The 21,325-nt window shown below is 38.6% G+C and overlaps 1 protein-coding gene and 1 non-coding gene across 2 annotated transcripts; both read left to right on the forward strand.

Moving 5' to 3' along the window:
* Nucleotides 1-1,129: 1,129 nt before the first annotated feature.
* Nucleotides 1,130-20,204, forward strand: CTSO (cathepsin O). Its single transcript, XM_066387592.1, has 8 exons — nucleotides 1,130-1,295; nucleotides 5,829-5,937; nucleotides 6,530-6,669; nucleotides 9,190-9,357; nucleotides 10,754-10,875; nucleotides 14,135-14,298; nucleotides 14,895-14,987; nucleotides 17,828-20,204. The coding sequence occupies exons 1-8, from the start codon at nucleotides 1,170-1,172 to the stop codon at nucleotides 17,860-17,862; spliced, it is 957 nt and encodes a 318-aa protein (XP_066243689.1). The 5' UTR covers nucleotides 1,130-1,169; the 3' UTR covers nucleotides 17,863-20,204.
* Nucleotides 7,508-7,614, forward strand: LOC136390226 (U6 spliceosomal RNA). Its single transcript, XR_010748658.1, has one exon. It is a non-coding gene; the product is annotated as a U6 spliceosomal RNA (small nuclear RNA).
* Nucleotides 20,205-21,325: the final 1,121 nt, after the last annotated feature.

Raw genomic sequence — 21,325 nt, forward strand, 5'->3', positions numbered from 1 at the left:
ACGTGTTTGCCTGCCCAAGTCAAGTCTCAGTCCATCACCATTTATGCCCCATACTCTCTTCTCCCTCACCTTGATCTGGCAAACGCATTATTGTCTGTATCCATGAGGTTGTGTGTGTGTGTGTGTGTGTGTGTGTGTGTGTGTGTGTGTGTCTTTTTTTACTCTATCCCTCCACCTTCCCGGACCAGCTCCCCCAACCCTCTGCCCATAGCTGTCCACCGGCTCTCTGTATGAATCTGTCTCTATTTTGCTTGTTAGTGCATTCTGTTCATTAGATTCCACATATGAGTGAGATCATATGGTACTTGTCTTTCTCTGACTGGCTTAGTTCACCTACCATGATGCTCTCCAGGTCCATCCACGCTATTGCAAAAGGTAACATTTCCTTTTTTCTATGGCTGCCTGGTGTTCCCTTGGGTAAATAAATGTACCACACCTGTTTTATCTAGTCATCTACTGTGGGCACTTGGGCTGTTTCCAGATCTTGGCTATTGTAAATAACACTGCAATGAACTTATTTCAATTAGAGTTGACACTCGGGTGCTATCTCTATCTTCCTGAGCACCAAGAGAAACAGACTTCAAGAGCTTCGAAATGGCCATAATATAATAAATCAAGAAATTGTGGGCTATTTCCACAACATACATTTTTTGGTGACGTATTGCAAAACATCTGCTGAACGAACCTCTCCGTTTAAATTCACAAACGTTATTTCAGAGTTAGTTTCTGAACGTGAGAGGCCATCACAGAAAGCAACAACTGGATTAAGGTCAAGTTAAATTCAACTACTGCCTAAATCTTTCCACTTGAGATAAAAGGAAGACAGATAAAGGATTTCATCCTGGAAGGGCAGGTCACCCAATAGGTTGTATGTTCATGCCCCTTTATAAAAGAAGGACTCCCAGGATTTTCTCGAATATATGGAGATGAAGCCGAAATGAACGTGGTCATGTGCTTGGTGCTTCTTTTCCCTCAAAGGCAGGGAGAACCTCGACAGTTTGCAGCTGAGCGGCTCCCGGGCACAGAGCAACGGGGACTGAGGGCCCGTAAGCCCACCGACCGTACACCCGGCTCCGCTGCTCCCGCCCTCCAAACCCGGGAGGAGGAGGAGCCGCGGAATCGAAAGGAAACCCGCGCGGTGGCGTCAGCGGGCCTCGGCAGGCGCGGGAATGGAGCTGCGGACGCTCTGGCTGCTTTGCTGCTGCTGGTGCTGCGGCGCTGGCCGCGGAACCGGTCCCGGTACCGCCTTCACCCCGACTGGACCGCGGAGCCGCGAGCAACAAGCCGCCTTCCGGGTACCGAACTCGCCGCCCTATTTGTTTCCTTCTCGCCCTTCCTGTCCCGAGTGCGAGCTGGGGCAGAGGGGCCCCTGAGCGCTGCGACTCCTGGGGTCCGCTTGTCCGCAGGTCTGTGGCGCCCCGGGATTTCTGAGCTGGGCGTACACCCCGCCCTCCTCCCTGAGTCCCCCACGTGCCTGGATCTTGCTCTCTCCCATGCCTTTGTAAGCCAAAGATTTGATTTACCCTGAAAGTTTTGCGCCGCTGTGGATTTACGTGATGCGCCCCAAAATAACCAATGGGTATGTCCAAAGTGCCCTGGATTAGAAGAAGCTCCCCCTTTTAGCTGAACCCGTTGGCGATTCTCAACTACTTCCAAAGCAGACCCATTTCACAGTTACAGGAATCAGAAACAAGCCGAAGAAACCTGCGGTTTTTCTTCCGGAGAGGGGCGCTGCTAACCTCCTTCGGGAACCAGAATTTTAGAAAGAGCCCGCATGGAGCAAGCTGGGAGAATCTTGTTCATTTATGATATTCCTGAACTGGGGCTCCTCACACCCGTGTACTACCTTAAACGTTCACTTGAGGCGCTGGCCGAGCTGTTCACTAGGTGGAGCATAGTCCTGGCTTGCCAAAGTCGCGGGTTCCATCCCCGGTTCAGGCCCATCTGAAAAGCAGACAGCGAGAACAAAACTACAGTGGAACAACGAGCTGATGCTCGGTCTCTCTCACTCTCTCTCTGTCTCAAATCAATGGAGAAAATTTTTTTAAAGTTCACTTGACGTGGTGGAAATTGATTTAGAAAAAGGGAAAGCATTTCATTTATTTTTCAGGTGGTCTTGAACTGATCATTTTCACGTCATGTTGAAGGCTTCATAATTATGTTTAGATTTTACCCCAAAATTACAACTCTGGAACAAACAAGTTAGCTGAATATAAATAAGGTTGGTTAGAGAGCTTTAGGACAAAATATTTACTAATGTCAAACATGTTTTTCTTAGTTTTATAATCACAGGATAATTTCCTCAAGTTCTTGGCCCTTGATTCCCTTCCTGACAGGAATCTAGTGTGTCTTATTCAATTAAACATATTCAGTTAAAAGAAAACAAAAAATATATATAAAGGTGATTATTTTTCACCAAATCTGTTTAAAGGTTGTTTTGATTCATCAGCTCTTGTTTTTCAAGTATGTGATCCATCTGTTTTTCAAACATTTGCACCTTTCAAAACTGTTAATGTTTCTGTGTATTCCTCAACACTTTACATCTTTTTTAAACTATTTTTAAAAAATTTTTCAGTTACTATTGAAATTCAATATTATATTATTCTCAGGTATATAGCGTAGTGGTTAGACATTTATATAACTTACAAAGTGATCCCGTAAGTCTTACATTCACCTGACACCATATATGGTTATTATTAGAATATTACTGACTATATTATCTATGCTGTACTTTACGTCCTCGAGATTGTTTTGTAGCTGCATATTGATATTCCTGAACTGGGGCTCCTTACACTCGTGTACTACCTTAAACGTTCACTTGAGGCCCTGGCCGAGCTGTTCACTGGGTGGAGCATAGTCCTGGCTTGCCAAAGTCGTGGGTTCCATCCTTCACCTTTTCACCCAGCTCATCTGGCAACCCATTGTGAACTAAATTAAAAGCACAGAAGAACTGAGCTTTCAGCATCATCCTCCTATGATTTCTTGTTACCTATGCAAGACATTGCTGTTTAAGCAAGTCCTGAACTTAGCAATGGTAAAACCTTTACATCTTTTCTTTCATAAATGAAATTAAGGTTCAAGTCTTTCATTTTAATGTTTTATATGCTCTAGGAATGTTTACTGTACTGTTGATCATTGTGACCTTGTCCGTTTCTTGTTAAGAGCATATGCTAGTTGATCCTTCCTTATCTTGATTCTATGACCAGTTGTGACTATGACCAGTAGTCCGAGCTTAATATGGACTCTCAGTTTGCTATGCCTCTATGAAATCTACTTTAATGGCAAGAATCGAAGTAGACCAGAAAAGTCACTTTTTAATCCAGAAATGGAATACAAGGCTTTCTAAAATTTGAATGTTGGGTGGACTCGGTATGTGTTTTACCATTATAGCAAATAAATAAACATTATTTGATATACTGATACTACTATTTTACTGTAATAATCTGTGGCTTCTCTTTCTTTTTCTTCTTTTTTTCCTTATCACAGGATCAATGACTGTGAGAACAAATGGGTAGAGGGTCAGAGAGAGCTATCAGCTTCAATGAAGCTCTTACTCTAAGTGAAGGAGAAAGAAAAGGAAGGTTGGGGTAGTACCCTAGGCTCCCTAGATGGCTGTCAAGGGTAGGAGAGGCCATACCCTTGTATGAGTAAGGCCATATACCCTTACTCATTAATCAAAAACCAGCTTTCAGGGGAGTGCCCTGCTTCCCCCAGGTTGGTCAGTCTTCCTGCTCTGTCCTTGGCTAGGTGCAGCCTGTGGGAAGCATGTTCTCTCTTGGTCTCATCCTGGTAATTGAGCGTGTAGGAATTAAGCTTCCTGTGGGTGGAAGTCTTTGAGGCCCGTTCTCGGGGCTGCCCCCTGCTCTGTGCATTCTCAGTGTCCTACATTCTCAAGGCCTTCCCTGGTTACTTCAGCCCATAGAGATGGCCAATCAAGACTTACAGGGTAAACGAATCTCTGAATTACTTGGCGTTGCTGTCTCTGGTTTATATTTGTTACTTGCTGTATAGATACTTGCTTTGTATTTCAATTCTCTCTTTATATTTATAACTTTCCTCTCCAAATTATATTCAAAACTGATTCATCAGGATTTTTTTTTTACTTTTTTAAAGTGGTATTTTTTAATTGATTGATTTTTTGAGAGAGGAAGGGAGAGAGGCAGAGAGAGAAACATTGATTTGTTATTCCACTTATTTACACATTCATTGGTTGATTCTTGTTCATGTCCTGACCGGGATTGACCATGCGACCTTGGCATATTCAGATGATACTCTAACCAACTGAGCTACTCAGCCAGGGCCATCAGGATTATTATTTTAAATACCTATAAATAATAAACTCAATAACTTTATTATTTTATTAACAATCTTTTCAGGCATGTTCAATAAGGAAGAAATAAGATTATGAAAATTCCCGGTGATAATGTGCTTAAAAATAAACAGCTTAAAACTAGTAAGAGCATGACATATATAGAACATCCTTTATATGTTTATTCAACAGCAGATATTAATTAAGCATCTGTTGTGTGCCAGGCATATGATTGGTGTGGAGAACACAGTGATGAGTGACAGGCAGGCCTTGATCTCATTTTGCTTATAGGTTTAAGAAACACAATAACCAGATAAGTACATTATCCAATATAGAAGAGATAGAATTGGAAATGTACCAAATGATGGTCCCTTGAATATGTTATTTATGCTATCCAGTTGGTAGTATGAAGAAATTGAGGCATATTCACATAAAAGACAAGCCTAAAATAAATGATCACAAAAGCCGAGGAATCTGTAAATAATGGTCGTATTTGTCCTCCAGAGAGACAAATTGACCTCTCTTCCTGGACCATTTTCAGGATTCCATCTTTCACAAAGCCTTATGCCCTAAATGAGATAGAGATTCTATAAAGTTCAAATATATAGAATCAGATTTATTTATTTATTATTTACTCATTCCCGTTCTTATGCTTCATTGCTTAGTTCTGGGAAATACAAAGATCAAGAAGACACACTTTTGCCCTGGCCCTATAGCTTGGTTGATTGGAGCATCATCCCGAAGTGCAAAGGTTTCCAGTTCAATCCCCGGTCAGGGCACCAATCCATGTTCCTGTCTTTCTCTCACTCTCCCTTTCTCTATAAAGTTAATAAATAAATATTAAAAGAACTAATCAATGTTCCTGTCTCTCTCACTCTCCCTTTCTTTCTCTCAAGTCAATAAACATTAAAAAGAAGAAGAAGACATACTTTCTAAAGTCATAATTGTTTAATCACATGGGTGTCTATTGGGGACAATTTTCACTAGTATCTAGGGCTTATTTGCCATTTATTTTATTTTTTCCACTATGTTAAATCAACATATATGTAGTGTTGTCAATGTGCTTAGTGAAGACAAATTACAAATGGGTAAAACATACTTTTCCCAGTCAGGTAGTAGTTCTAATACAAAACATGTATAAATATGATTTCATTATCTTATACAACCTTTGATTGTGATATGCCAGAAATAAATTAGACTTTGACATTTACACCTGAAAAGTATCTTGAAGCTGATTTCACACAAATTGCTTTGGAAAATTAACATAGGTGATATATATGATCAATGATTTTCAACCTTTTCACATTTGGGGACTGGTGAAAATAGAAGAATTATTTTGGGAACCACTAAGGCAGAAATCACCCTGAGCATAAGCCAATTCAACTAATATCAATGGGTCTATAATCTTCATACAATATCAGGGTGGTTAACTCTTTCTTGCACCAACATGAAATTTCTGGTGGGCTGGACCATGGATCAGCAGCTGAAAAACACTGAATTATCTTTTTATTTCTTTTAGGAAAGTCTTAATAGACATCGGTACTTGAATTCTTTATTTCCTAGTGGAAATTCCACTGCCATCTATGGAATAAACCAGTTTTCATATTTGTTCCCTAAAGAGTTTAAAGGTATGGTGTAGTGGTGCTATTAATTGATTAGTTTCCTGATTTTAACTTGTTTCCTTAATTTTTGAGGAATTGTTTAATTCTGAATCTAAAAAATTGAATAACAGTCAACATTTATTAAATACTAAATATCGAGCATGTATCAGGTGCTGACAGAAAAGTAAATTAATGGCCACTCTTCTAATTATTGCTTAACAACTAAACGTTATACATATAGTCATTTCCATGTGACTGTAAGGGACAATGAATGACTCATTCCTTCTGCAATTTTTAGTACTGTTTCCCTTCAAGTCACCCATGGTTCCATGGGTTATGATAAAACAAATGATACCAATTTACTCATTTTTTTACTGACCTGGTTCTTTCAAACAGGTATTTTATGTGGCAGCTCCAGCCCTATTGTAGGAATAATTATCTTTTAGAGCTTTCAGTTGACTGCATTTCATGTTATGAAAAAGCACATAGAAAAATCACAAATGGCAGGCTTTTCTAGAAAGCTACGGTTTCTGTTTGAAATATTTCCTCCAGAAAGAACCCCAAGAGGCCCTCCCTATAAAATAATATTGTTGTCTTTTCATTTCATGTTTCTACTCAGCTATTTATTTAAGAAGCAAAACTTCTGGACTTCCCAGATACTCAGCAGAAGTGCCAGCGCCCCTCTCCAACCTATCTTTGCCATTAAGATTTGACTGGAGAGACAAGCATGTTGTAACACAAGTGAGAAACCAGCAGATGGTAAGTTTTAGGGGTTTTTTTGTTGTTGTTTGTTTGTTTTGTTTGTTTTGTTTTTAATCATCTTATGAGAAGTCACCTTTGAGGTGACATGTAATGGAACCCATCATTTCTCTAGGTAAAAATCTTACCTCAGTCATTCAAAAACTGGCAGGAAGATGAGACGCTGGTGGAATGCGAGGCAGGTGTCTAAGCATGACTTTGATTCTGAGGTCCATCTTCCTTGGTGTGTTCTCTCACTTATCTGCGTTGTCACCAGCACAGTGGTTCAGGGCTGCTTCCCAGTAGCTGCGCCAGTTACCAAAACTTCGGTAGGATAGCAGTTGGAAGACCAGAAAAGGTAAACTTGACTACTGAAAAGGAAGTGATAATGAAAAAGTAACATGATTCCAGAAATACTTACCGACAGTGGACTCTGGTCTCTTGGGTTCCCAGGCCTCATCCCTTGAGCTCTAAAAGAAAACTCTACCTCCTAGCAGGCGTCCCCAAACTACTGCCCGCTGGCCGCATGTGGCCCCCTGAGGCCATTTATCCGGTCCCCCGCCGCACTCCCGGAAGGGGCACCTCTTTCATTGGTGGTCAGTGAGAGGAACACTGTATGTGGTGGCCCTCCAACAGTCTGAGGGACAGTGAACTGGCCCCCTGTGTAAAAAGTTTGGGGACCTCTGCGGCCTAAAGGATCATATACTTACTATTGTGACCCTTAGAAATGTAGGCCTTTTTGCTATTAGGTGACATATGCATATACCCTAAAATCACCACCTATTCAAAGTACAGTAAAAGTGAAAGGGGTTATGGGAGAAATGAGGTTAGAGCACAATGTTAAAAAATGTGTCATACTGTGCTCGCTTCGGCAGCACATATACTAAAATTAGAACAATACAGAGAAGATTAGCATGGCCCCTGTGCAAGGATGACACGCAAATTCGTGAAGCGTTCCATAAAAAAAAAAATGTGACACACTTAAAAAAAAAAATAGAAGGTAATAAAAGTTACAGCATAGGAATGTCAGCTGACCAAGGAAAGTCAGTCCCCTAAGCATGTGCCTATAGTGGCAATTTATCTGCAGTGCAAACCTTAACAGGTCATTCAACCTCTCCCCCCCCTTTTTCAATTACAGTTGACATACAATATGATATTACTTTCAGACATTTATATAACTTATGAAGTGATCACTCCATTAAAGCTAGTACCTGTCTGACTGTACAGTGCATATACTGGTCCCAGAAAGTTCTGTCACCATTTATTTAGGGTGATCCTTTTTATCTCTCAGATTCTGTATTTATTGTTGTAAATTGGATCTTACCACCAAATCATTTGCTTTGTTATTAGATTCATAATCAAGTACAAAATAGTCTGAAATCCAATCCTCCCAGGAGTTTCTACATTGTATTAAAAAGGAAACTTTTAATTAGGACTCTTTAATTAAAGGAGTACACTAGAGACATATTTTGGGGCAGGCATTGCCCTCCTGGAGAAGCCAAACGTAGGTAATCTAAAGCTAAGTATAGGGTAATCTAAAGCTAAGTATAGGTGTGGAGTCAGCAACCTGTATTCACATTTCTCAATGTGTGAAGATTCCGCAGTCTACTGCCTTAGTGAATATTTGACTGTGTTGCAGGCACTGGAGATCTAAACATACATAAGCTCATTTGAAGCTATAAATTTGCTGAAAACTTCACTCTACAAAGACGACCAATTGTTCTTTCCTTCTTTCTTTGCCTAACTCTGCAGCACATGGCCCTATGATTATGTCAGTTCCACCCAATTCCAAACCCACTCTCATCACTGCCTTTTCCATGGATCTGTCTTTCCTGTGCCTGATCCTTGATTCCACTTGCTCCATCTCTTCCATTTCTTTCAGGACCAATCCTTTTATTCTTTTATTATAATGTGTCCAATAAAGCAAGATAGCATATCTAGAATCGGGAAGCTTGCCAGCCAACATTTGAATAAGGAATGACTAGTATGGGTTTCTATCATTAGGACATTCCACGTGCATCTTCATAGTCTAAACAGTAATTCATTCATCTCCTGTGTCCGTCCGATGATGAGTACAACATATACGACATACATCCTCACCCAGCCTCACCTGATCACCTCCCTTGGGGGCAGAGATAGCGAATGACACAGAAGCATAGAGTCAGGGAGGAAACAGCAGGATTGGTGCACAGGGTGGAAATTGGTACATTTCTTAGGAACCACCTGTTCAATGAACTGAATAGTGTTTTAAAATATCAGCTGTCTGTTGTCTCAGTTTCTAAAATTTACTTTTATCTTGCATTCCCTAATTTACAATAGTGACAATACCAATTTACCTGTAACTAATTATTGGATTTTGACACTGAAAAGAGAATAAGAGAATATTGGTGGTTTGGGTTTTTTTTTTCAATTTGAAAATCAAGAGGATGGACATTTATATTTTTGTAGGCCTCCAGATTCTGCTCACTTGATTTGAGAACTTGTGATATTGAAAAATATTGGTAAACTTGTTTTGAGCATGATTTAACTATTTTTAAACAGTGTGGAGGATGCTGGGCCTTCAGTGTGGTAGGTGCCGTGGAATCAGCGTATGCGATAAAAGGGGAGCCTTTGGAAGACCTGAGTGTACAGCAGGTCATTGACTGTTCATACAATAATAATGGCTGCAGTGGAGGGTTCACTCTCAATGCTCTGAACTGGCTCAATAAGGTAACTCGTTTCTTCATCTTTTAAACAGTTTGTTTCCTCTTTTGCTTATTTCATACATGTTCCAAATTCAGACAATTTACTCTCATTTGCTAAATAATGTTTTTAAGTATAGGAATTTAGGTAACTAATGCTTGAATCAATCAGATTTTAAAATAATTGCTTCTAGACATGTCAGCTGTCCAGATCCAAGGATGGAAAATTTTCTCTAAGATCAGTTACTTTAAAATTATGTATGTTTATTTCTGGATATTTCTTAAGAAGGAAATGCCTATTTTTTGCAGCTACATGTCACATAGTGACCCAGAAAGAAGAGAGCATATGATGATGCATTTCTGTAGAATTTCTGAATATTAGGTCAAAAGGGACATTAAAGGTCAGCTAATTTAGTAACTTGATATAGATAAAGATGTGAGATTATATTCCCAAATCAGTAGCTAAGCCAGAATTGTATCTTAGTCCTCTGCTCCCTGTTAGACATCTTAACCCTCTATATACCAGTGTCCTTCAGTGTTCCTAAGATAACTCCCTGACATTGTCCTATATCCAGCATCAAGTGATGTTGAAACCAGCCAATGAGGGTATTGGTATGTTTTATAAAATGTTAAGCCCAAATTCAAATATCCCATAGAACCAAAAGCCCTGAAGGAAAATGGGTTGCCTTATTATATCATATTTCCCCATATATATAATGCTCCCATGTATAAAACACACCTTAAATTTGGGGCCTGAAATTTGAAAAAAAAATTACATAAAGTTATTGAATTCAAGTTTTATTTATCATAAAATTCATACAATTTCTCATCAAGTGTGAAAAGGCAGAAAATGCAAGCTAAAAAATCCACAACCACTGTATAAGGCGCACCCAGTTTTTAGACCCCAAATTTTTCAAAACATTGTGCACCTTATACATGGGGAAATACAGTAATCTCAGAAGAAAGATAACTAGACTATTCTTAGGCTGACAGACGTCCCAAGGAAGGAAGAGTAAAAGAGAAAGAAAGACAATGACTTGATATGCCTCCAGTTGTTATTGGTGTCTCCAATAACAGATGCCTAAATATTGAATTTAAGATCCTGTCATTTCCCAAAAAAGACCCACATGCTCAAGGTATAGCCAAGCTGAATCTTATTTTTGACACATTGCAGCAAGTTCTATTTTATTTTTTTATTTTATTTTATTTAGAAAATTAAACTTAATAGGGACATGGATCAATAAGAGTACATAGGTTTCAGGTAAACATTTCTATAGCATTTGAACTGTTGATTATGTTATATAACCGTCACCCAAAGTCAAATCATTTTTTGTCACTTTATATTTGTTCCTCTTTACACCCTCTGTTTGATTTTTGAAACAACTGCGTGACAGAGAACACTTTGGGTGATTATTTTCTTTTAGACGCAAGTAAAACTGGTGAGAGATTCAGAATACCCATTTAAAGCACAGAGTGGCCTGTGCCATTACTTTTCTGATTCACACTCTGGATTTTCAATCAAAGGTTATTCGGCACATGACTTCAGGTAAATGTCTTCTTTTGTGCTTTTCTTCCCATTTCTTAAATTATGATCTATTGACTTTTTGGAATCAATAACTTGATTGACGCCTTCACTGCATATTTGTATATAGTTGTTTTCAAACCTGTTTTTTACTAGAAAGGCTCTCAATCACCATGCAGTGCTATGGATGTTGTTCCTTAAATAGGATCTACTTAGATTTCAGTGTGTCATTATAATAGAAATAACAAGCCTAAATTAACACAGTTAAATCCAACTAAACGTGAAATTTGTATTTATCACTTTTCTCTTACCAAATTTAGTGTCATAATTACCGTTAGTGTATTTCAATCTCCCTGTTGAATCGATGGAAAATTGCCTTGTTATAGACACTCCAGCTAATATCAAGCAGCATACTTACTACGAAGCATTTTTTTATATCCACTATGTTCCTTGATGCATTTTCAAGGCATCAACTATAAGAAGATTAAAAACTGAAACTTCCACATTAGAAAGGAGGAGTGTATTACTGGAGATAGATTCCGTAGCACACCCTTTGTAAACACGGGGAGAGTGAAAGATAGATAAAGATAGGCCAAGGAAGAGGATTTGTCAGAACTTCAAGGATAAGTTGACTTTGGACACATTCAGGGGGAAATCATCATTAGAAAATGCTTTGAAATGATATGAAAAACTCAAAGCCCAGGAGAGAGCCATTGTGACCATTTGATAGGTGATCAAAGATGATAAGGACAGATAAAGACTCAACCAAAACATGGCTTTGTTTATTTATCCTTTTAAATATGAAGGGAGTTTTACAGTCTTGAAACAGAGAACAGAGAAATTAAATTTGGATAAAGTGACAGACTGCCCTCAAGCTAACTGGTTCTGAATATAAAGGAATCTCTTCATCCAGATGGTGCCTACCCATGGGATATTGAGGGAATCAAGGGTGAAATTGGACCCTTGAAGCAAATGGAACCTGTCTAAATAAGCATAAATGTGTCAGAGGGGTGTCAGATTGTCAGCGTAGCTCCGGTCCACAAGGCCTCCCAGGGTGACTGTAGGAACCACATACCAGAAAGCTTCAATTCCACAGGGTGCCGGCTACCCTGAATCTATAATAAAATGTTCAGGGTCGCTGAGTACAGTGGTCAGCATCTCCTTTGAGGATAATGGTAACACATTTTCTAAAATGAGGAAGTGCACCCCTGTAAGCTCTCAGTTCCTTTAGAGTATAAGAGAAGTGTGTGTACAAGAAGGAACTAAATTTTCAAAATTTCGCTAGAAAAAGATTCAGGAAGTCCCTTGCCATGGGTAGCTAACTGATAGAGTTAAGGGGAAAAACAAACAAAAACTAAGAGACATTAGTCTGATTTGGATAGGGGAGAGAGAGAGAATGCTAATAAGGTCACTGACACTAATAAGGGCCTGAAACAGGATTTATCCAACCTTTTGATTAATAAGGAAGTGGTCCCTAAAAATTTCTACATTTACCCTGAACACTAAACTCTAGTAATACAGTGCTAAGTGAACTGTGATAGACTGTGCAGAAAGACCAGAGTTATCCCACCCGAGTTAGATTTTATCACCTCCCATGATTCATGATTTGAGGATGCAGCTGAGGTAGAAGTGGCAGTGGGCTTGATCAGCAGGCTCTTGGAGAGAGAAGAGCCTCAGGTAAAGAGTTGCAGGGTCTCCTTGTTGGAAGCCCGGTGGTCAGGGCTGGAGGATGTGGGAAGTTCTTCCACAGCCCCGGCCAGAACGAGGCTCTGGGCCAGTCCCCTAGAACTGAGCCCTCAGCGCTTCCCTCCGAGCGGCCTGAGCCTCGGAGAGGGTCTCACGGTTAGTAAAGCCGGATTAGAACTTCTATCTGTCCAACTCTGAAGCGCATACTTTCTTCCCTACTTCTATTTCTAAGGTCATGCTTTCTTAATTATTTAGTATATTTAGTATATGCTACATCATCTCTCACGCCACTAATCCACTCCTGTCTTGCTGCAGCAGTAAACTACCAGATGTTACCTCCATGGCCTGACAGATCAGTAGCTTGGTTACAGTGTCTTTCACCTGCAAATCTGACCTTTAAAAATGTAAATAATGGTTTACTCACATACTTCCGAGATCAATGAAGCCAGAATGTTGTGTAACAGATGATTTATCAGCAGCTGTCCAGTGTGAAAGCAATAACTGTGTCTTTGGCAGTCTTCACAATTCTGTACTAGTTCTTCTGGCATCATAACTTTCTTGTATTGTATAATTATATTTGCCATTTGGGGGTAACCTTTTCTTATAACGTCTGTGTTTGACATTCACTAATATAAGTTGATCAGTCTCAATTCTCGTGTGGTGGGGCAGAGGTATCTCCAAACATGCAGTCTTCCCACTTTCTTATTTAAAAGAATCCCTATATTATAGCTGCATACTTTGCCAGCCAGTTGCAAAACTCCCTTCACCATCTTCCTTGAAGCTAGACTTAGCTACATGACTAAGTTCTAACCAAGGAGATGCATGCAGATAAATGCAGAATGTGTGTGTTACTTCTGAGAAGTCTTCTCAACAGGAATACAGCACCTCTCCTTTCCACTTCCTGCAGTCTGAAATATGTGTTAAGTGGCTGGAGCTCCTGCAGCCATCTTGGACCTTTAATTGACCTGGGAATGCACATTTCACATGGCAGCATAATAACATAAAGGAGCCTGGGCTCCTGATATCCTGTAGCCCCACTGCAGTCCTGGACAGTCGATCTCCCAGACTTCTTTTTGCCTCCATTGCTTAGGCCTTCTGTAATTGCAACTGAACTTGCTGTATTCATACAATGGTTAAAGAAATCATTTTTATAAAATTTTTACCTTAAAAACTAAATTTCTTGGCCCTAGCCGGTTTGCTCAGTGGTAGAATGTCAGCCCAGTGTGTGGAAGTCCCAGGTTTGATTTCCAGCCAGGGCACACAGGAGAAGCACTCATTTGCTTCTCCACCCTTCCACCTCTCCTTTCTCTCTGTCTCTCTCTTCCCTCCCGCAGCCAAGGCTCCATTGGAGCAAAGTTGGCCCAGGCACTTAGAATGGCTCCATGGCTTCTGCCTCATGTGCTAGAATGGCTATGGTTGCAACAAAGCAATGCCTTGGATGGGCAGAGCATCACCCCTTAGTAGGCATGGCAGTTGGATCCCAGTCAGGCACATGCGGGAGTCTGTTTCTCTGCCTCTCTGCTTCTCACTTCAGGAAAAAAAAATAATAATAATTAAATAAATAAATTTCTTAACCAAATATTTTCTCTTTTGGTAGTGACCAAGAAGATGAAATGGCAAAAGCACTTTTTACTTTTGGTCCTTTGGTAGGAATAGTTGATGCAGTGAGCTGGCAAGATTATCTGGGAGGGATAATACAGCATCATTGCTCTAGTGGAGAAGCCAATCATGCCATTATCATCACTGGGTTTGATAAAACAGGTAAGTCCTGATAAGACTTGATTGATTGCTTTCCAGTTTAAGAAATTGATAAATGATTGCCATCCTTTAAAAAGTTAAAATTTGGGGAAATAATTTTAAAAAATATAAAGTTAAAATTTCATTTTGTTATGTCTAAATCCTCCTAGGATCATTTTAGCTTTTTGATATAAATGACCCCATCATGTTCCTACCCATCAATTTTGGTGGATAACTTGTTAAAATGATAATAATAGTTGATTTAAATAGGGTACATTTTCCTACTGGAGTGTTTAGGATAATTTTGGGGAAAACAGAAATGCCTTCACTTTTTCCTACCTACCTAATTATTTTCCCTTTATTCTAATTCCCTGGAAATATGTCTTTGCTTTCATTTTATTCAGGCCCCATATTAAAGTGAAATGAACTCAAACATTTTTCTATTAATTGAAGTGTGACACGAAGTACGTGAGTTTACTTAGCTAGCTTAAGATAGCGTCCCATTACACTTAAGCCATTTCCTCAAATCTACTACACTGATCAAGAAATAAACTTTAAGTAAACATACATTCACACAAACATGGGTTTTTCATGGTTTGTTACCATGTTTTGTTTTGTAGGAAGTACTCCATATTGGATTGTGCGGAACTCATGGGGAAGATCGTGGGGCGTGGATGGCTATGCCTATGTCAAAATGGGCAGTAATATTTGCGGTGAGTCATGAATTTATGTTTAAAACTCCAGGCTAAATGACAAGGAAGGTATTTTCTTTTTTTTTTTCTTTTTTTTTTTTTTTTGTATTTTTCTGAAGCTGGAAACGGGGAGAGACAGTCAGACAGACTCCCGCATGCGCCCGACCAGGATCCACCCGGCACGCCCACCAAGGGCGACGCTCTGCCCACCAGGGGGCGATGCTCTGCCCCTCCGGGGCGTCGCTCTGCCGTGACCAGAGCCACTCTAGCACCTGGGGCAGAGGCCAAGGAGCCATCCCCAGTGCCCGGGCCATCTTTGCTCCAATGGAACCTTGGCTGTGGGAGGGGAAGAGAGAGACAGAGAGGAAGGAGGGGGGGGCTGTGGAGAAGCAAATGGGCGCTTCTCCTATGTGCCCTGGCCTGGAATCGAACTCGGGTCCCCCGCACGTCAGGCCGACGCTCTACCGCTGAGCCAACCGGCCAGGGCCAAGGAAGGTATTTTTAATACATTAAAATTATAAACCTGCCAGTCCATAGTGTGCTTTCAGTGTACTCACATCACTTTTATAGTAATAATTTTTCATTCTTTAATTAATGAATACAGTATTGCATGTAGTCATACTTTAAAAGAGAAGAAAGACTAGTAAGAACAAATATAATAAGCAAAACATTATAAAATATAGTAATAATTTACCAACATTAATGACTTCAAAATACAGATAAACACTCAATTTAGGAGGCTGAAATTCTCTAAAAACATCTCCTAGTTCCAAATTTACTTTTTTATAACTGTATGAGTTTCTCTTAATTTGTGTATTAATTATACTTGCTCAAAAATTATAAAGAATCACTTTTATCTGGATCAGGATATATGAAAATGTATGATAAAAGCATTAGGATTGTTTCTGATTTAATATACCCCTTTTCGCTTGCAAAATTCTAGTATTATACCCACGAGTGGAGAAGCTTAAGCAAATAGCAAGTGTGCTGTTTTATAGAATAACAATTTTTTTTAGTTAACCACAAACCATATTAAAATAGCTAATTAAGTACTTCAACTGTATTCTAAACTTATAATCAAACCTATATTCTGTCATTTTTTATTTATTTATTATTTATTGATTTTAGTGAGAGAGGAAAGGAGAGAGAACAAGAGACAGGAACATAGATTTGATTTTGTGTGTGCCCTGACCAGGGATTGAACCAGCAATCTTTGGGACCATATTCTAACAACAGAGCCCTCCTGCTATCATTTTTGATGTGGAAAATCAACACATCTTCTGAATCAAATTAGAATGAAACTATATTGCATAGGAGAGCAATATTTTAGTTTCTCATTATAATTATTTCTAACATATGTACAACTTATTTATTTATTTATTTGTGAAAAATAAGCACCAACAGACAGGAAGGGAGAGAGATGAGAAACATCCATTCTTTGCTGCACCACCTTAGTTGTTCATTGATTGCTTTCTCATATGTGCCTTGACTGGGGGGCTACAGCAGACCAAGCAACCCCTTGCTTAAGCCAATGACCTTGGGTTCAAGCTGATGAGCCTTGCTCAAACCAGATGAGCCCGCACTCAAGCCGGCACCCTTGGGGTTTCAAACCTGGGTCCTCCAGGTCCCAGTCCAACGCTCTATACACTGCGCCACGACCTGGTCAGGCTGTACAACTTTTTTAACAATTGTATATAGAACACTCTAGATTGTGAGTCTGATAAAAGAGAATTATAGAGGCTTGAAAGTTTGTTTTGATTCAATCTGTGACTATTGTCTAATGGTTTCATAAAGTAGAATCCATAAGAATTAATAAATGGCTTGTTCTAGCACACCTGTAAAATATTTTTCATCAATCATTTTGAAGAGATGAAAAACATCTCTTCAAGATTTCCAACATCATGGAAATCTTTAAGCCAGAGCACTAGCAACTAAATCAAGCCTCCACTTTGTAACATCATTTGGAGCTTTTACATAGTTAGAATTTCCAGATAAATTACTTCTACCATTCATTGAACCTTTGCTACTGAATGTAATTTATCTCTAACTATGGTGCCTGGGTTTGGGCTGAGGGGTGGCAGTTTTCAAAGCTCTGGCAGGAGAGTTGCAACAGAATTTAGACATTAGTTCATAATTGCCTCAATTATGACCCTGTATCAGCTCCACCACCTTTTCCCCATTCCCCAGCTACTAAGGGTGAGGTGGAATAATTTCTTCACTTTACCTGTTACCCAAATTGGTTCTCCAAGGGCATTTCTATTAGTAATTACACAGGGATCCAAATTCTTCCTGAAAGTATTTGATGATCACATTACTCTTATGAACAATGGTATAAGACAATTAGCATTCCATGGATCCAAGAGATTTCAAAAATATAGCGAATTACAATGAAATTCAGTCTTCAGATGGGCTGTTTGTTGATATTGGGATCTATGTTCTTGTGTGCTAAGAAAGCATAACACACTTGCGATTTATTGAATTTTTGCTAAAATTCAAATCTTAGAGTTTGAATTTTCAAATTTTGTTTAAAATAGTTTTATAAATTATTTTATTGCCTCTAAGCAATATATATAAGCAATATTGTGTGTGTGTGTGTGTGTGAGATAAAGATTTCAGATACATTCACCTATTCAGTTAATAAATCATTTTGAGTTTTTTTGTAGCTTTTTGAAACAAAAACATTAGTCAACTCTTCTGATATCTGCTTTTTAGGTTGCCATGTTTATACTGACAGCTATAACTGTTCAATTATTTTCTTGGTAAATACTTTTTTTGAACTGAAATAAACATTATTTTAATTTGCTATTTACAAGGCATACAAAGAGGAAATCGATTTGTACTGATCATTTCTTTTTTCTTAGGTATTGCGGATTTTGTTTCTGCTGTATTTGTATGATATATTGATTGGATCAAGAGACAACTACAAAAATGAAGGTTCCTAATGAAATGTAACATGGTACTTCATTCCAGCATGGTTCACTTTTAGGTTTTAGCAACCACCCACAAAAGGTTCTAGGGCAGCGGTTCTCAATCTGTGGGTCGCAACCCCGGTGGGGGTCGAACAACCAAAACACAGGGGTCGCCTAAAGCCATTGGAAAATACATATTTTATTTAAAAATGTATTGTATACCGCTGTTCTAGGGCCTAGTAGTATTTAAACTAAGTTGTAGAATGTTCCCTTCTTATAGCGAGATGGGCCACCATAGCCAGTGGGAAGAACATCAGCATACATGGCCTGGGAAATGATTTCCTACTCTGAAGTGAATGTAAAATTAGGAGAAATTTGGGGGGCTCGTCAACTTGAAGAGGCTATTATATGTTTTTGCTTGATTGGTGTTTATTTGTTTATTCTTAATGTCATACTTCAGGTAGGATTAAGGAGGTGTTAAGAATTTCTTTTCCTTTGTAGGATATCATCACCACTTTACCCCTATATACAAGAATGGCCAACCTAAAATTATGTGTACCTCTCACAATTATACTCTTAGTCCTCTGAGGTGGGATTTTATAAGGATTTGAAGTACCAATAGCTTTACCTCAACAAATAGTGCTTACTTAGCCCTTGAACTGTAAAGAGATCATGTAGTAAGAAACAAAGGACAAAATCGCTTTTTAAGAGATTGAAATTAAATGACAACAGATTATATGGCAACTGTATAATAAGAAAAACTCAAGTAGCATTGCCTGAGAGACAAATTATTATTTGGAAATTTTCATTGTCAATAGGATTCCGATAGACCTCCTTTCTTATTTTCTTCTCCCTATATTGAAGAACAATGTATTTTCCCACATTTTTCCACTCTCTTTTTCATACTTTTTACATGACACTCCTCAAGTTTTCCTGTTGGTTTCATTTCCCTGGCTAAGAAGTCTCAATGCTTTTCATTACAGGGACTTATTTTGCTGCATCTAAGCCACCAACATCAGGCTCTCACCTTTCTTCTTCCCATGGTTTATAGACAACAGCCCTCTTAAAGTCTAATGTCATTAGTCTGGGGTATTATCCAGAATGGGAGTTTCTTAGGTTCTCCATTTTCCCAGTGTTCTGCTTATGTTTCCCAGACTCCCATTCTCATTACTTTGTGCATCCCTTTGGCTTTCACCTGGTTCCTGGTTCTTGATGCCCATGGTCTCTCTCATGCCTAAGTCATTATTTGTGGCTATGTAAGAACCTCAGTGTATAAGAGCTAATCTTTTGATTATACTACTGGTATTGAGTTATATAAGAAAGTCTAATCAAATATTACATATACAGTATAAGTATTCTCTAAAACTCATGGTTGCTTTCTAATGTAAAATATGTTAAACAATGAAATTCTAAATGGAGCATCAACCACTAAAAAAATTGAGGACATCCTACTTTTCCCTTTTGACCTTTGCTTATCCATCCCCTATGTTAGAAAAAGAAAATAAAACAAAACACTGTATTTCTTTTTCTTATACCAACAGAACCAAAATGAAAAAAATATGTGTTGACTCCAGTTTAGAAATGTTCCAAGAAGACAAACATTGATAGTCTAATAGATTAATGTTCTAATTATCTAAGTATGTCAAAATAGAACCTATGTGTTCATTTACTGATTTCTATGTAATACAAATGCTGTTTTTGATACTCTTTTTTAAATGCTAAAAATTTTTTTAAATTACAAAATGATTAATACCTCTCACTCAGCTGCTCTGAATTTTGATGATATTTATAATAAAACAACCTCTATTTGACTTTGGGTTAAAAAGACTGTGTCCAGAAGTACATGGCTTTACATTTTGTGAACATGGTGTTAATGTGCTTTAGATTCACACAAGAGTTTGCTCAGTTCCAAATCGATAGACTTAATTTTTTGTTTTCTCCATAGACACCTTAACGTCAGTGTTTCAAAAAATAATAAAAAAATAGAAAAGCCTCCTGCACTTCCTAGAATCTCTGTTTTGGTTACCAGCATTAAAATATCAACATTATATAGTCACCCAATCAATAAAATTGAAGGACGTCTTCTTTGATATTCAATCAGGTCAGATATACCTTAGTAACCATTCTCCTAGTCACCTGTCTCCTCTCCACATCTACTGTTCCTTTCTAAATACATGTTATATAGTACCTTATTTAGCAGTTTACCCAATAAAACCCATATTCCTTAATCCAGTGGTTCCCAAAGTATAGTCCCCAGACCAGAAAATACCTGAGGATTTGTGAAACACTGTTTTACTAAACCCTCCAGGTATTCTGATGGATGCCTTTATAATTCATATACTCTGTGGCTCCAAGATTTACATTTTAAAGACAGTGTTATCTCCTGACCAGTCAGTGGCACAGTGGTTATAGCATGGGATTGGGATGCGGAGGACCCAGGTTCGAGACCCCGAGGTCACCAGCTTGAACGTGGGCTCATCTGGTTTGAGCAAAGCTCACCAGCTTGGACCCAAGGTCGCTGGCTTGAGCAAGGGGTTACTTGGTCTGCTGTAGCCCCACGGTCAATGCACATATGAGCAAGCAATCAATGAACAACTAAGCTGTTGCAATGAAAAACTAATAATTGATGCTTTTCATCTCTCTCAGTTCCTGTCTGTCTGTCCCTATCTATCCCTCTCTCTCTGTGTTAAAAAAATAAGTAAATAAATAAATAAAGACAATGTTATCATATTATTCCCCTGTTTTAAAGGAGGGGCTCCCTGATGCCTAAAAGATAACGTGCCAACTCTTAAATGAACTCTAACGAAGAAGCCCCTTTCTACCTTCTCAGCTCAGTCTCTGCCATTCCGCATAGGCACGTGTTGTGCTGCTGCCATCACCACCTACACAAAGTTCACTAACGAGGCTCCAAAGCATTGGAATCTTCACATAATAATTAGGCTTCATAATGAAAACCATCAAGATGCTCCTGCGTGTGATTTCACAAAATCTCAAAGTGAATAATATATTAGGCAACCTTCTAGTGACTTTGTGACCCATTTAAGAGTTAGTATTTAAAGTGATTGTCAGCACTTGAATCAAGTTTGAGTGCAGGCAATGGTAGAAACTGGCATTGCAAATTGTTTTGACATCTACATTAAGAATTACTCACCTTTCCTTTGAAAAAAAAAACCCCATACAACTATATAGCTTTGTAACACCAAGAAATAGATAAAAAATAATTAAATCAAATTAGTTTAGTCTGTTAAAGGAATAAATCTCAACAAATAGCATTTATTACAAGATTTCAAGGCGTATTGGTGACAGAACATCTATTAACATTTTATAATTCTTTATGAGAAAAGTAAAGATTTTAAGTATTTTTATCCCTATTATAAATAGACAGGAAACGGGTTTAACCTGGTGTTTATACCAAAGTAGTTAGTTAATAAATAGCAGAGCCAGAATTCG

This window comes from Saccopteryx leptura, chromosome 1, assembly GCF_036850995.1.
Source record: "Saccopteryx leptura isolate mSacLep1 chromosome 1, mSacLep1_pri_phased_curated, whole genome shotgun sequence".
Lineage (NCBI taxonomy): Eukaryota > Metazoa > Chordata > Mammalia > Chiroptera > Emballonuridae > Saccopteryx > Saccopteryx leptura.